General features: G+C 39.4%; 1 protein-coding gene across 8 annotated transcripts in view; it reads right to left on the bottom strand.

Moving 5' to 3' along the window:
• The window catches only part of prx (periaxin), a 38,243-nt gene that overhangs the window by 21,416 nt on the left and 548 nt on the right, over window positions 1-16,279 (bottom strand). For all 8 annotated transcript variants that reach the window (XM_067595400.1, XM_067595405.1, XM_067595403.1 and 5 more), the window contains exons 2-5: window positions 6,314-6,369; window positions 4,476-4,583; window positions 2,235-2,360; window positions 1,120-1,279 (exon numbers count right to left, since the gene is read on the bottom strand). In XM_067595400.1, the coding sequence (XP_067451501.1) occupies window positions 1,120-1,279; window positions 2,235-2,264 (190 nt within the window). In that variant the 5' untranslated portion in view covers window positions 2,265-2,360; window positions 4,476-4,583; window positions 6,314-6,369. The remainder of the gene's footprint in view (window positions 1-1,119; window positions 1,280-2,234; window positions 2,361-4,475; window positions 4,584-6,313; window positions 6,370-16,279) is intronic.

Raw genomic sequence — 16,279 nt, 5'->3', positions numbered from 1 at the left:
AAATCTTACACACTGGTCCTTTAAAATCACCGTCACTGGTTTCTCTTGGCAGGTTTAAAGCTTTGCTGCAGGAACTCTGTCTGTCATCATCTATCTGCCAACGTCAATGGGGTTGCTAGGAGGTTTGTGATGCCTCAAATTACTGCTGTTTCTCAGGTCAATTCTAGCATTAAGGTTGTATTTTTATTTTCTATTTTATTGCAGTATTTATTCATGATTTTATTATCTTATATTGACTAATGAGAGGTCTATCTGTATTACTGGTTTTTATGTTGTGTGTCTAAAACTTTATGTTGCTGCCTTTCTTAACCAGGACACTCTTGCGAAAGCGATTTTTAATCTCAGTGAGGTAAAATAAGATTTGTGGCAAGTCACTTTTGACACAATTATTACAATGACAACAGCAATATTAATACTGGTAAAAAAAACAAAAACAATTTTCTGGTCTGGTGATCATGCTATAATGTAGAATCATGAGTGATTTACTGCCCTCCTGTGGTCACAATGAGGAACTGCAACACTACAATAAATGCATGGCTAACACTGTTCATCAGTGTAATTGTTATAAGTATGAAAATGTACAGATCATTGTTATTGAAATAGTTATTACTACAAATAACAACAGCAACACCGGTATTGGTACAAACAAAAACACTTTAAAAAAGTTGTTTCAGTAACAGGTTTCAGGTCTGGAGATCATGCGCTCATGTCTGCCCTCTAGTGGCTACAGCAAAGAACTACACCAAGGCCAGAATGTCAAGTCAGACACATAATTTCAATTCCAGTATTACATTCAAAATAAAAAGTGACCAAACTGCAGTAATCTGAGAAGAAAGTCACTTTTGGGGTGTTTAAATAGACTTACATTCATTTCCTGGAGACTTACCCTAACCCAAACCATAACCACTGACCCAAAGATCAGTTTTTGCACAAGCTGTCCCCAATCAACTGGTTAACTGGTTGATTTCCCCGCCCCCCAACACACAGTGTAGCTTAGAGCTTGCAGTGTATATGTTTTCACCTTATTTCCTGTTTGGATTGTGTTTATTTTAAAGCACTTTGTGAGGAGCGTGTTTGCTAAAAGTGCTCCCTAAAAGGATAAGATGTGACCGCAGATACCTTGCTGTAGACTGAGATGTTTAGCAGCTGGAGAGTCTTTGAGGACATCCTTGACAAAGATCCCTCGCTCTCCTCCACCAGTCACACTGTAGCCGCTGGCCCCAGCCTCCGCCTCTGTTTCCACCACGATTTCCACTGGGATAGAGGCTTCCTCCCCACTCTGACACACAGATATCACAAACACATGCATGTAAATAAATATCTCCTAGAGTCCACAGGAACAAAATTTAGTCCAAGATAAACATTTTATCTCTGCATTATTTTATTCTTTTTTCATTAGTTGTGGTTAGTTTGATCTCGGCTCTCAGTTGTAGCAGTGATACGACAGATTTAAACTTGAAGGTGAAACCCCCAATTTTCCACATGTTGTAACAGAGTGTCATCTCATCAGCTGACCAGGGTAACTCAAACACAACTATTATGCACTTCATATATTGTTGCGGTTGCAGTGCTATGAGACAACTCAGTATTTTTTAGTGGCAGAACACAGTCTAATGTTTTACATGATAGAGTTAAGCTTTAAAGGCAGGGCCTTTCATGAATAAATTCACTGGTCTTATCACTCTGCATCACATAGCTCCATAAAACCAACCCGAACACAACAGGAACATTTGAACAGTTTCTATTGATACTATCTGGGGGCACGAGTGTGCAAAGTTGCATCATGCCGCTTTCAGGAAAAAGTCATGCACAACATGAAAAACAGAACATATTTCTGTCTTTTTTCTTTGCTCTGTAGATTAAAATTGCTTTCAGTGCATGTGGGCTTTACCACTGTTTTATATCTTGTTTCACTTGCTTCAGTGAGTGCAAAATTTACTGTACTGTAATTGTCACTTCACACTTTGCTATTGAATCCATTTCATCCATTAAGCTGTCATGGAGAAAAGGTCCTTCCATACACTTTTCCAGTGACTGACCAATTGAAATACAGTAAATCTCCATTCAAAGGAAAAAGTGAATCATGTACTTTATCAACCATGGAGTGACTTTGTGGACAAGTGTGGATCTTCATTCAGAAAATACATTAATTTATGCATTTTTTTCTTGTAAGAGCTGACCTTCGGACCAGTTATAGCTTCAAACTTTTCTGAGTTTATGAGAGTCCTGCTTACTGTCTGCTCGTCTGTGGCCTCTGAGTCCATCTCTGGTTGGGCCAGTTGGCAGGTCGACTCTCTCAGATGACTTCTCTTCTGGCTCAGCACCTGTTTCAGCTCTGCATGGAGCTTCTCCTTCTGCTCCTGCAGCCAACATAGGAGAAACAAGGTGAGATTTTCCACAACGCAGGTAGATCTCATGATGCCAAAAGAATAGACATCAATCAAATGGCAAAATCAATAATTATTAATTTGGGAATATTACTTTTTTCTGAAATATGTTATTATACTCCACTGCCATTTCTTGACTTTATACTCTACTAGTCAGTCTTAGCGAATTACAATTATAAATTACAATTACTGTTGTTACATAGTGTGTGTATGTGCCTATATATACATGTATAACTGTTTATGATTTTACTTCCCTCTGTTACTATTTAAATCATCTTCGCTTTCCTTTTTGTAGAGTCAATTTGTGTTTATTATTATTATCCTTTAAAGGTGCAACTGGTATCATTACAACTATTAAATTAATGAAATGTGATTCTCCATCAGTTACACATTAATGTAATAGAGTTTTTCATTTTCAGTGTGTAAAATTCATTAACTAAACACATTGTCCACAGTTATGAAAGCTTTCTATATTTAATTTATAATTTGTTTCCTGTTAATTTGATAATTATACACTACAGAGACTCCTGAAATCTGATCATCTAACTTACATGGTGCTACATTTGAAAGTCCAGTGACACAAACAAGGTGTATATGTGAAATGTATATATTTATAGCTGTAAAAAAATATGTTTCATTGTAGTGTTTTGTGTAACTTTGGTCTTGTTCCTGTTCTTTGAACTTGATCAGCCTGTTAGCTACACTGACACTCATGTTTGAAACCAGCAGGTGTCACCAGCAGCGCCGCATGGTTTCACAAAAACTCTTGAACCGCCAACGTGCAACTTTTTGGTTCATGAATGTGGGTCAGAGTGTTTACAGCTGCTCTGAGTGCCTGACACCTGCGGATGGTTTCAGATCTGCCACATTCAGATGTTTTGTGTTGTCAAACTTGCAGCCAGCGACCACCTGCTGCGGCGTGAAAAGGCCACGACTGGCATCTTTGCTGAGCTGGGAGAAATGAAAGGTTGTTTATGTGGTGGACAATGACCTCAGCAGATTGGGCCTGGACTATTGTAATCCAGTTTGTATGGGTCTGTTGGCTGCTGGGGTCAGGAGGTCAATCACAATGCTGAGTCCTCCTCTCCAAATATATGTGAATAACAGTGTAGCTCATAAAAATGTCAACTTTATGTCAGTAGCACTCTCCTCGGTACAAATACTGTACATTAAATCACAGTATGTACATAAGCATCATCAACACTCTTTGTTTCTCAATCAAGTTGTTCATTTCTACTATTTCACATTGTTCACAGCAGGAAAACTCATTGCTCTTGTTTGCTTGTCAGTTTTTTCAATGGAGAACGGTTGTTTACCACTTGACCGCATTGTTCATATAAGTTTATCTGCATTATTCATCAACTCATACACAACCACATACATTTTTAAACCTGCAGTGACCTGCAGTTTTGGCCACACGGGGGAAGCGAAAAACAAGTAGTGAACACAACACTGACATTTCATCACCTTTTAAGTTGATTTGTTGAACTTGTTAGCAAACAGTTGCTTGTTTCCACATCCATCCGTTACGGAGCAACATTATCATTCATTTGGAGTCGTGCTTCTGTCCACTTGGTGAATGTAAGTCCAATATTCTCTCTCTTTTAGCTCTGTCTTTGCTCTCTACCAGCTCCAGAGAGAAATATCTGGCTCTTTAGCTGCTAAATGCTCCACTATGTTCACCAGCTAGTCTACAGCTAACTGTGTCTGTTTGTGTTTGGTGGTGAGCAGGTAGTGTACAGTGGCTTTTTAGAGCTTTTTCTCTGAAAACAGCTGAGATGTCTGCACCAAATTTCATATCAATCCATTAAAGTTAAGACCAAAGTGGTGGAACAACAGAGAGATATTAGAGCCAAACAATTAGCACAGCTAAAAAGGAGAAAAACATTTTTTTAAGGATGCCTTAAATCTTATACCTTACATTTTATTCTGTTCCTTTTTCCTCACCTCCTCCTCTTTTCCTCACCAGACACACTTTATCGAGACAATGAAACATCCCTGGAGATGTGTGTATTTATAAATGTGTTCCCTGTTTGTGTGTGTGTTGATGCAGATAGGTTTGTGTGTGTGTGTGTGTGAGTGTCTCACCACTCGCTCGGGGGTCTCCTGTTCGTCTGCGGAGCCGCTGTGGTGAGGGTTGCGTTGTGGGGCGGAGGGGGATCGATTAGAGGGGGGCGACCGCCTCTTGTCTTTTACCTGCACACAGAAACAGATAGTGTTGAGCCTCAGTGAAATGGTTTATGCAGCAGCAGTTTCCTGTCCTCTGTGTTTCAGTTTGATTTTTCCCTTTAACTGAACTGCAGGCTGTAGGAGACTCAACTGGGAAAGTATAAATATTTCTTATTTTTTCAATAATCACTGACATTCTTGGCTTTCACGCTTCCGTAACTTCACTGATGCTGCTCAGCAGAAGAAACCTGGTTGTATCGCAAATCTCCTGACTCCAAAATTTGTATATTTTTCATAATATACATGTGAGGCTCAGTCAGCATCGTCTGCATGAATAATATTTGTTGTACTCTGAGCCATGCTTGTGGATGTGGCCATCATGCACCATAAAATCTAATATTGCTCTCGATAACAAACTTAAGTCAGAATACAGAGGCAGTTTCTAAAAAAATAACAACATAGCTTTTATCTCATTTAATGTCTGCAGTTTTGTCTCTTGGTTTTAACCTCCTGTTCCTGATGGTTTAGGGTGCAGCTCTCACACTGGAGCAGGTTTTTCATGAGTGAGCTCCAAGAAAAGCTACAGGTGCAAATGTACATATATATTAAACTCCCAATAACCTGTTTATTACATTTAATCTGAATATAGATCATCCAGTATTGTTATTATCATTATGTTAGCTTTAATGTTATGTACAGTTTGCTGTGAACTACTGTTTTTATTTGTAATTGATGTGTTTTATTCCCCAGTCTGCCAAAGATTTTCTCCTCTGGAATAATTTAGTTGGACTGAATCATGAAACTGAACTGGATCCAGGTTATTTTTCCTCTAACTTGCCCTCTGGAGGAAACATGCCATGTTCCAGTTTCCCATATCTCCTTCCTCTTCTTGCTTCATAAATGCTAGCATAGTTAATCTTTTGAAAACATCCTGTCATAGCACTACCTAGTATTGTCAGGGTGACACTTGAACCAGCTTCCAGTTTCCGATGGAGACTGTGAGCTAAATTCCTAAAATAATGATTTCTATAATTATTCCTTCTATTATTTTTTTCTAAAAAGGAAAATGATCCATTTTTATCATTTTTGACAACCGAATATTCAACCCAAACCCTTCTCAGTTACTGTGTGAAAGCCAATAAATACACACTTAGCATTATAATCTAACCCATGTAAACACACACATTTACTCACATTCAGCAGCCAATGAACATGAAGCTGGAATGATTTAGTATCCTGTTTATAATTTTAAGTACACCATCAAAAATAATACACAGCTCTCTTCATGAAATCTAATAAAGCACTTTAGTTAAACATATTAGATTAGCAACAACTTTACATCCTCAGCGAAAGTAGCATAACAAACATAAACATCTGTCGACACTCATTTCAATCATCAAACCAAAATCGCTCCATTGAGTTAAAGTGCCGGCTGCTATTCAGAGATGAAGTGCGGCGTGTTATTACCGTGCGAAGGACAGATGGAGCTTTTAAGGGATTGAGCACATGGAAATACAACATGAATCCTTCTCAGTGATTACAGGTGTTGATCATTTTGATCATCTAACCATCATTTCTTCTTTTAAAGGCTCAAATCTTTCATGTTTAACATTTGACTTACTCACTTTGGTATTACTATTTCTTATTAATCTCACTAAAATAAATATTGACAGTAGCATAGCTCCTTTATAAGCCTGACTGGATATTTTTAGTTTCCCACATTCTGGTATCAGAAGAGGAGGTCTGTGTTTACTTACGGCTGGATCTCTGGTCTGGCTGAAAACATGGCCGTCCTCTTGGTCTCTGTCAGAGTCTGTAACAGAAAAAAAACATATTATTTTGGTTATTGCAATGACTTTATGCTTATTGCACATATTGCACTCACTCTATGGTTTTTCATCATGTTGTATACTGAGAGTATTATAGATAAAGGCACATAAACATGGTTTCAGTAGAATTAGCACCTGCCCAATAACCTCAAACTTCTTTCACAAGAGAACAATGAATGCATAGAAAAAGAAATAGTCACGAAATTAAACAAAAAGCTGCTGATTAGTTATTTCTTTTATCTTTTACTGAGTGTTTATAGTAATTCTGTTTCTCTAAAAGTAAAACTTTAAAAACTAATATACAGTATCGAACCTCTACTTTATCTAAAATTTTAATTTTACAGTATGATAATAAAACTACTTTAAGTTTATTTGATGTTTTTCACATTTTAAATTAAATAAGGAACAATTTTAATAGATTTAACCTCAGTGGACAAACTACATTTATTACAAGCACTATTGGTATGCAGACACTGACAGGTCCGTCCATATAACAGTAAATGTAGAAGTGTAGCATCAGATGTTCATGTCATGCTTGTGAATAAGGAGCGTCTGATATAGTGACATGGCTGTCAGTCTGAGACCTCTGGGACAGCGGTCTTGAGATTCTTTCCGTGTTCTGTGTCGTGCCTCTGCACCAGCTACCCGAGACCAAACCATCTGCCCACGCTGTCCCTTTCAGGAAACCAACAGTACCACTCAAACAGCCCCAAATCATCAATCACTGTGACACTGTCATGATAACCAAAAAGTTTGAACTACTGCATATAAACGCCTTTGCAAAAATATGTTGTTTTGTATCAACTTTCCTATTTTTCACCAAATATGCTTGTTAAGGGCTTCACCTACACAAGACTGAGAGTACTCTGTACCACACTGAACATTTATAGAGTAAGACAGCAACAACCGCATCAACCAGTCCACCGTGTCTCGAATTGAATCCCACCAAGCAGAGTGATGTGATTAAACTGATACCAGGAGCCAAACACTGAACTATTTCACCTAAAGTGCCAACAAAGACAGATACCGAACCGAAAGCTTTTGTCTGTAACTTGACATGATTACGATCCCACACGTGTCCTCAACGACTACTTAAAACTAATGTACACAAAATGTACATAATATCTGCCTTATTGGTGTTGGATATTGTTGACCAGCTACAGACTGGCCTCTGCCATTAATCTTTGAGTATTTTAACTCTTTCTAACATTGTCATATTTGAAGTTTTAGATTGTCTTTGTGTGTGTGAATGAACTCTATGTGTGCTTTGTTAGCAAAATAGCTTACCGCAACTTGCCCCTTGAGGGACGAATAAAGTGTTTCGAATTGAATTGAATGTAAACTTTACTTTTCTTTCTCAAGGCTTCAGTCAGTTAGTAACCACTGGCCATATTAAGAGAGAGAGAGATTAATTATCTCACATTGATTTGAGGGTAGCAGTGATGTAATTGGTGCAAATAAATACAGCAAAGCATCTAGTCAATAAGACTAGATTTTGACCAGATTCAATATCTCCCTTTCTAAGGCTTTGCTGCATGTCCACTCAGACATTTTCCAGTCTGGCAACTGTTTGATATTCAGTCACCATAGTTATCTGATGTGAGCAATAAAGGCAGAAATGATGCTGGCAGGAACCGATGAAGCTGAGGGTTTGTAGCGCTGACTGTAAAACAAACATTCACATTACTTTGGAACTTCACTTGCAACAACAGTGCATGTTCAGAATATTTAAGCAAACTACCAGAGGAGAAAGGAAACTTTGCGTTAGAGTCCTGCACAAAGAATTATTGTATGTATTAAAGATTTCAAAGCTTTCTTTTGCTCCACTGAGCACAGAGTAGTGCTCTGCGAGAGGAATAAACAGTAATCCAAGCACCTGGGCAGTGCCTCTTCTTAAGGAATCATATTTCTAAAACTCGATTAGCTAAAGTAGTCAGTACTTTAACTGGAGAGTTGAGCTTAATGTGTAGAAGCCCCTCAATCCATCAGCAGCACAGCTTTTCTAGTTTGGAAATCACTTGGCTTTCTGTCACGGTGGCCCCCAGCTATCTCATTCCATGCGGTCCTGCCTTCATGTGATCACTTTTTTAACTGCTTTAGCTATTGCGTGTGTGTGTGTGTGTGTATGTGCAAAGGATAAAGCTCATCTGTGAGTGTGTGTGTGTGTGTGTTTGTGGGACGTGTAGAGTGTCAGCGTGGATGTCGGGCCTGTTTGGGTGGGTTGGAGGTATCTGGTATCTAGCAGGTCACGGGAACACATAACACACATTCACTGCTTCCCAGCCATCACTGCGTCAGTCACGGAGCAACGGGGACAGGCGCTCATGGAATAGGACAAGTTTCGGAGAGACTGACGCAGTTTTAACAGGCAGTGATGAGTTCAGAGACATCAAAACCATCTGTCAGTCCCTCTCTGACTCTACTGCTCCTGCAATGATAGTTATATATAAAAACACATATGACATTATGGGCCAAATATTGAGACTATCATGCATTCTTTCATTCTGTATTTATTCTGACAATAGTTACTGTTAGACAAATAATATCATAACAATCTTTCAGACACTGAGCAGATCCAGAGCCAAATGTTTTTACTCTATTGACATCTCATTCAGAATCACACGTCTACTAACTGAAAAACAGCATAAATAGATGGTACTTGTGCTATACGATGGAAAAAAATATGATTTCGGTGCATTTTTAAAATAGTAGGTAAGTATAAACTTACTTTAGAAATACCGACGGACAAACTTTTAGTCACAAATGTGTCAGACAGAGATGTTCAGCTTGCCGTGTTGAGAGAGAAGCTTTCTAACTATCATATCTGTGCTGACTGATTGACATTATATCAGGTAGAGCAGCGACAACAGGTGCGATCTCTACATTGCTGTACCTAATGGCCTGCAAGAGGCGGTCACATAAGTACACATGAGCAGTTGTCACTGCTGTTGTTTCATTAAACTTAAGCAGACGCAGCAGTGACAATAATGTGCACAATGACATTGTTGTCATTGTGCACATTATGTTGAAAATTTAGCAGCTCCAAAAAGTCTTTCTCAGTCATCAAAGTGGTAGTTTTCAGTTGGAAACAATGATTTTCCTTAAAAATGAAAGCTCTTAAACTGTAGTCACACCTCTAAAGGAAACTAGAGTCCTTCAGTTTAAGTTATAAGATGATTATCAGTTCGACTGGCAGAGTTTGCACCTGACGGCAGCTTTAAAAACTGCAGCTCTGAGTGACAGACAGACAGACAGACAGCAGCAGGTGGAGGAGGTGGCACTCCCTGGACGGAGAAAAGGAATGGAGGGATGGTGCGGAGAGGGGGCAGAAGAGGAGGAGAAGATTTGAAATGCCTTGCAGCCCAGTCTTATTATAGATCAGACTCACATCTGCAGGCCTCCACATGCCTGATGATCTCCCCAATCAGTATGGAACCTCGCCCTTCTGCATATGTAGGTGTACAGTAGCGAAGCGGGGGGGACACGCGGCTTCCACAAGTATTTTTATTTTGATGATAACCTCAATGTTTGTCAACATAGAAACATAGAGTCTCTATACTGTGAGCAGTTATAAATATTTTAACTTAATTTCAGAAAAAAATCACATTTGTTCCACCATTTAGGTGTCGCAAATGACTGTAAATACTACAGTACCCACGAGGCTCAGCAGTAATTTCTTTTGCGGACCACACCCCTCTTCAATATGTTTGGCTCAGGCTGCAGCAGGCTCACTGATACACAGTAGCCGTGCCACTGAAAAATCTGATTTCATCCAGTTAAAATGATCCAAGACAGCTAATATGCAGCCAAGGAGTCTGAGTACTTGCTGCCTGACTTCTCTCATGTTGAATTTTGCATTTGAAGATTAGAGAACAAACCAGAAAGCTAAAGAGCGTGTTGGTGCTGTCAGCCACTCTGCAGTTTGGATTAATTTGTCTTGAGTAGATTTTGATAATACGGGTGGGTTAGTGAGGTCAGAGTGGAAAAGATGGTGTGACGGCACCTTTCAACTTCAGCACAGAGCTTTATGCACAAAGCTTCTTCGTCAGTTTTACATGTAATCACACTGAAAGAATTAAGGACATTTACACACGAAGGCGCTGGATTGCTGCAACATTGGTCTCTTAATGTGGATTACTGATTAGCACCAGTCCGGCGGTCTGGAGTTAGATGCCTTGATAAACTTTTTTTAAACTATTGCTTTCTCCAAAATCTGTGCAAGGCAGCTAGTGTATGGTTAAGATCAAGGAAAGACTGTGGTTAACACCAATTTTTCAAGTCATAAATCAGGTGCCTTTATAAACACTGAAACAGATTTTGCTCGCTGTAATCATTCCTCCTGTTCATACTGACCAGTAGAAAATCCCTTCATAATGAACTTTCAGTGTAAGTCCTCCAAAAAGGTGCAAAAATGTATTTAAAAGTTTGTCCGTAGCTAATATGAAGCTTCAGTCATTCAAATTAGTCAAATCAAGTGGATATCTGTCAAAGTTAGAGTCAGTTAAGCATAAAATTCCCTTTTTTTTGTTACTATTCCTCCAGTGTAGCTCAACAAGAAGAGAAAAGACTCAGTTACCCAGTTGATGTGACTAATTCAGACTGCTGAAGCCTCATATTAACTTAATATAAACGTTTAAATACATTTCTGCACAAAATTAGGCCAATAAACGACCAGTATGAACAGGAGTAATAATTACAGCGAGCAAAGAATGTCTATATCATGTCATGTCTATGTCGTATGGGCACCTGACTGTTGTTTTAAGACAGATTTGAAAAATTACGAGCCTGTCCTTTAAAATGTGGTTACCATTAGGCAACTCACACACCTTGTTGAGGTTAGGGAATGACTGCGATTACAGTTAATGAAAAGGCAAAGGTTAATTGTACGTCTCTGATGGGACAAAACTTCAGTCTACTGCATGAAAGTCTGCAGCTTTAATCATACACTACTTCATGCATTGGCACTGAACCTTAGCAGTGGACGTAAATCATGAGGTGCAGCTTTGTCCAGTATGGACATAATTCCTCGGGACACTGAAGTTGCAAGGTTACACACTTTGTACACACAACCATAAGCTGTTTTTTGCAGCAGTATAAAAACCAGTACGCTACTTTGTTATCATTTATGCTGCAAGAAGTCATAAACACAGTTCGATTTAAATGTTTGAACAAACAACCAATGTCCTTTTCCTGGTGAGGACGTCATCTAGATCCAGACACCGTTGTTCCACACGGTCCTGTGCTGACTTAAAGCAGAAGCCTTGCGAAACTGTCCCTGCAGCTCTAAATCCTTTTCAGAGGCTGCTGTAAGCCTATTAGAGATGGACAAGTTAATGATGTTATAGTTGGCTCAGTAATGGCAAGACATGAGCAGGTGTCCGCCTAAAGAACACAACCGCCCATCTGCCCTTTAAAATGTTGATAACATTTCTTTGACACTGTGCCACAGTGATGCGGCACATGAGAGACAGCTGAGGATGTAAGTTTGTGATTTATTTGTGGATGGAGGTATTATCAACAGAGGCCAGATATCGACAAAAATAAGTTTTCTCCTCACGTACTTACATAAGAGTAACACACACATAGAGGAAATACCGCAACACTTTCTCACAATTGGTGGCAGCCTGACTACATAACACAAACCTTATTGGATCTAATTTTAGGACAATCACAAGACCAGAGGATGGAAACGGTTTCAACAACCTGTAAATACTTCCACAAACAACAAAAATCAAACTGATATTTAGAAATCACCATCACTCTGAGAGCGGGAACAATGAGTGGGACACACATATATAAATGAAACACCAGCACATTGATGTTTTACTTATTTTGTCCCACACTTTCAGCATTATTATTTATTTGTACACTTGTATTTTATGTGTATTTTATGTGTATAGAGGTAGCCATAGCACAAACATTTATGAAAAGCACTGATTCTAATGCATATAGCGGTAAACTTGAAAGTTTAACAAACATAATTTACGTGAATTCACACGCATGGACTCAAAAACACATATGTAGACCTAATTCAATAAGGGGAGGTCAATTGGAAGTGCATGACAATATTTATTGTCTGTCTGAAAGACAGAATAACAGCATCACAAATTGTTGGAAAGTGGAAGGATGTGGCTGTAATATGTAGCTGTAAAAAAAGGGAAGAGACAAACTTGAAGCGAGCAGAGAAAATTACACATAATCTGAGATAAATAAATACAAGAGGGAGAGGTTTTGATTGTGTTTGTGAGCTTTGATCAATAGAGTACAAGCAGGAGACTTGCCGTCTTTCTCTCTTTCAAACAAATGAAGTACCGTCATATTGTAATCATCATGTCATCGTCACTATGTCTCCATGGCAACCTCTACTCAAACACTGCACAAGACTCAGCCTCTGAAATGCGAGGGTTGTCTCTGACATAAATAAATCCCAAACACATCTTGGCAGTGTACACTAAACATGAAAACCAATGGACAATATCAGGGAGAACAGTCAGATAAACAGCCAAAGATAGAAAACAAACGTGAAGATATGGCACCGCCGAAGGGTCCCTTCACCCAAATTAAAAAAAAACGTATTGTACCATTTACCCCTTGTGGTATCTAACCATGAAGACATTTCTCTGACATTTGAAGAACCATAAAGCTTATGTCACCACCAAAATACAATGATGGTGAACGGAATTTCATCTCTGACAGTTTTTATTAGAGGCGTTTTATTAATAACGGCAGTATTATACACATTGAACTGTTTACAGAGAGGTTAAGATGAACACATTGTTTGTGGAAAGACAAGTTTGGAGAGTATGAGAGATGTGGCATTGACCAGACAGGGAGTCTCCAACCAAAAGATGTAGTGTCTCTGGAGATTGACTCAAGAAACTAACAGTCAGGATATCTCAGTCATACATCAATTTTTCTGTTTTTCAGTTTCCAGGCTGCAGTTTTTTATTAGCATCAGACCTCACTGACATTTAGTCATTTTACTATATATACTATGATGGCCAAAGTTAGAGTCTAGCATTGTGTAATTTCCAGGAAAAAAATAAGATTAATGCAACACAGACTTAAGGTCACTGTGATAAGGATAAAGGCAAACAACATCACTGTTCCTGATCTAGCTGCTGTTAGCGAAGCAATAATGGACTCTATCCTCAATGTTGAAGGTGACAGACTGTTTGTTCATCACAACTGGCCAGTGCTGCTGCTGCTGCTGCTGCTGCTGCTGGCAGAGGATCCTCAAGAAATATAGAGCTCATCTGTTTTTGTAATGATGTTGTGTTTGCATCCAAAACTACCCTAAATCGAGCAATTTTGTAAAAGCAAAAAGGCGTAGATGCCACAAATACCACAACACCACTAAACCAACAGTGATACAGGGTGGAAACGTTGAGGGGGGGGGGGGGATGCATGTATTGTGAGCACACTATAATAACTGGATGGACAAACTGTGCTGTACCACTTTGGGAGCTAAAGGAAGAGAAATCCTGTGGAGCTCAACAGGGCACTGACAGCGCCACGGCTTCGACTCCCACTGGGGCCGTCCGAGCTGAAAATTTAGGAAGCGGTGTTGCTGTGAGCCAATTTAGATAAAAGCATCCACCAAATGGAATAATGTCCAACCCATTCAAGATTAGTGAGATAGATCCCAGCGTGTCTCCTGTCCATTTGAGACATCAGATGGACAAAACAAGGCACACCCGCAGGCATGAGCCTCTGGACAGGAAATGCCACCATATAAACAGGAAACAGCGATATTTTTGACAGATAACTGTGTGTGTGTGTCTCTCCCATGGTGAGAGACACACACACAGCTCTGGTCATTTGAGGATAAAAAATTTCCATAGACTGTCAGTTGTTTCTTCCAGTTCAGGGAAAAGGTATGTTTAGATAGAATCTCAAATATTAAATGACATGTACTCCCAGTCATTTGTTTACATGAGTCTTCCTTCCTGTAAAATCCTCTCGGCTCTCTGTGTACGCCGAGGGAAGTTCACCCTCGTACGTACGTCAAACGGTGTTTCCTCATGAGGTCTCCCTCCCAAGTCGCCCAATCAACTCTTGACCCTTCTTCCTGGTCTAAAATTAACCCCACCCACAAGCGTAACCACCACCACCCAAAGTCTGTCGCCAGGAAACTGCTATCATCATCCATCATTTCATTTTTGTTGTCATTTACTCTCAGCTCATGGATACACACACAAATTACTTTAAGCTGCTATTTATTTTCTTCACATCTTCCAGAGCAACATGTCACCTCAAAATAACAGCGATTACAATTTCTTAGAGGGTCCACATTAGCAAAATGCTACAAGAGTTTGACACCTAAAATGTTATTTGTAGCACCAGACTCAGAGCTGCGATCCCTGTGACAGTCTGTACAGACAGAATTAGAGGAGAGTCCAGTTACCGGCATCCATTTAAACAAGCCCAGCTGGAGTGAACAGGGGTTTGGCAGCTACTATTACTATGATGCAGAGACATCAACATTGTTTTACATACCATAAGGACAAAAATATTACAACATGCTCAAAAGAAGGATATAAAAGTCTCCAAATGTTTGCAAAAAGGAAAACAATGAAATCTGCTGCTGTACATACATATATTTAAGTCACATAACTGGTAAGTTCATATAACAACTGAAGGGAATGCTTGACCTTTGACCCAAGGTTCCCTTATGTAAGCTCACAGAAGCAACAATGAATGATATTGCAAAAGATGGAAACTGATTGCATTTAGGCTCAGTATTTTCTCAAAAAGATAAGAAGCTTGTCTATGTCAGTAAAAAGGTCCAAATATGTTGTTTTGGAACCACCACCACCCAAACTGGTTGATAAATCTGTTTGAAAGAGACAAATGGGAATCTATTATGCTGCCAAAGCCAAGAAAAACAACCAACCAGCAATGCCCATGAGCAAAAGTTCCTGCAAAACAGAATCTACTTTTCAGAAATTAAGCTAAGTATCACTATCAAATTAGACAGTCAGATATATATAAGCACAAATATCTGTTGCTCAGAAATGATGCAGTGCATTATGTAACCCAGCGCCACGAATGTGCTTGTTATCCTCCGTCACCGAGCGGGTGAGTTGTGGATCCGGTAGCCTCTGTACCCACATTGGGCCGACATACCAGGCTGGTGGGCGAGCTCTCCGGTGGAGCTGGAACTGGGGGGCAAACAGATCCTGTGACCATCACACTGCAGCTGTTGTTGCTGTGTAACATTACGACAGGGGCTATTTGAAATGACCGTACTGCCACCAGCGGCTCTGACAGCTCTGCAGCATGAAGCCGTATCATTACAACCAGAGCTACGTCAATTACTGCTTTTACAAAAAGGTATTGTTTTATGGCAAATGAATCACATGGGTAACCTAGTCCTCTACATATTTTGTTATTGTATGCAGAAAACTCCATTAAAGTGTTTTACAATGAGATTGAGAATGATTTTCAAACATAAATGAAGTTATTATTGACTAAGACATAATATAACACTCTGTTTCTAGGTGCTTTTCTATAAACTTGATGGTACTCATGGTGTTGTCCAGTGTTGGAGGCCCCACCCGCCTGGCACTCCTAAAGGTTTGAATAACTGTTATGCATAATTTTCAAGTGTTATTTGACCCATTACAAAACACTCTTATAAACTTGGAGTCATAGTGACATGCCACGCTGCAAATAGTTACCGTAAGCCTTAGTGAATACTTAAGTGTTTCTGACCAGCAAATGGCATGTTGGAATAAACACAAGCGGCAGCTGTCTTACTAAAACTGTCTTTGCATTTAAACAGCGTGCTATTGTTATGCTCTCCAAAGTCAGCAATGTGGAGTCTGCAGGCTGCTGCATAAACTATTCTGCACAGCTCACAGCAGCTACTAGGCTGCCAAATGTTAAAGC

Source organism: Thunnus thynnus, chromosome 7 (assembly GCF_963924715.1).
Source record: "Thunnus thynnus chromosome 7, fThuThy2.1, whole genome shotgun sequence".
NCBI lineage: Eukaryota > Metazoa > Chordata > Actinopteri > Scombriformes > Scombridae > Thunnus > Thunnus thynnus.
This window is presented reverse-complemented; position numbering and strand designations above follow the sequence as displayed.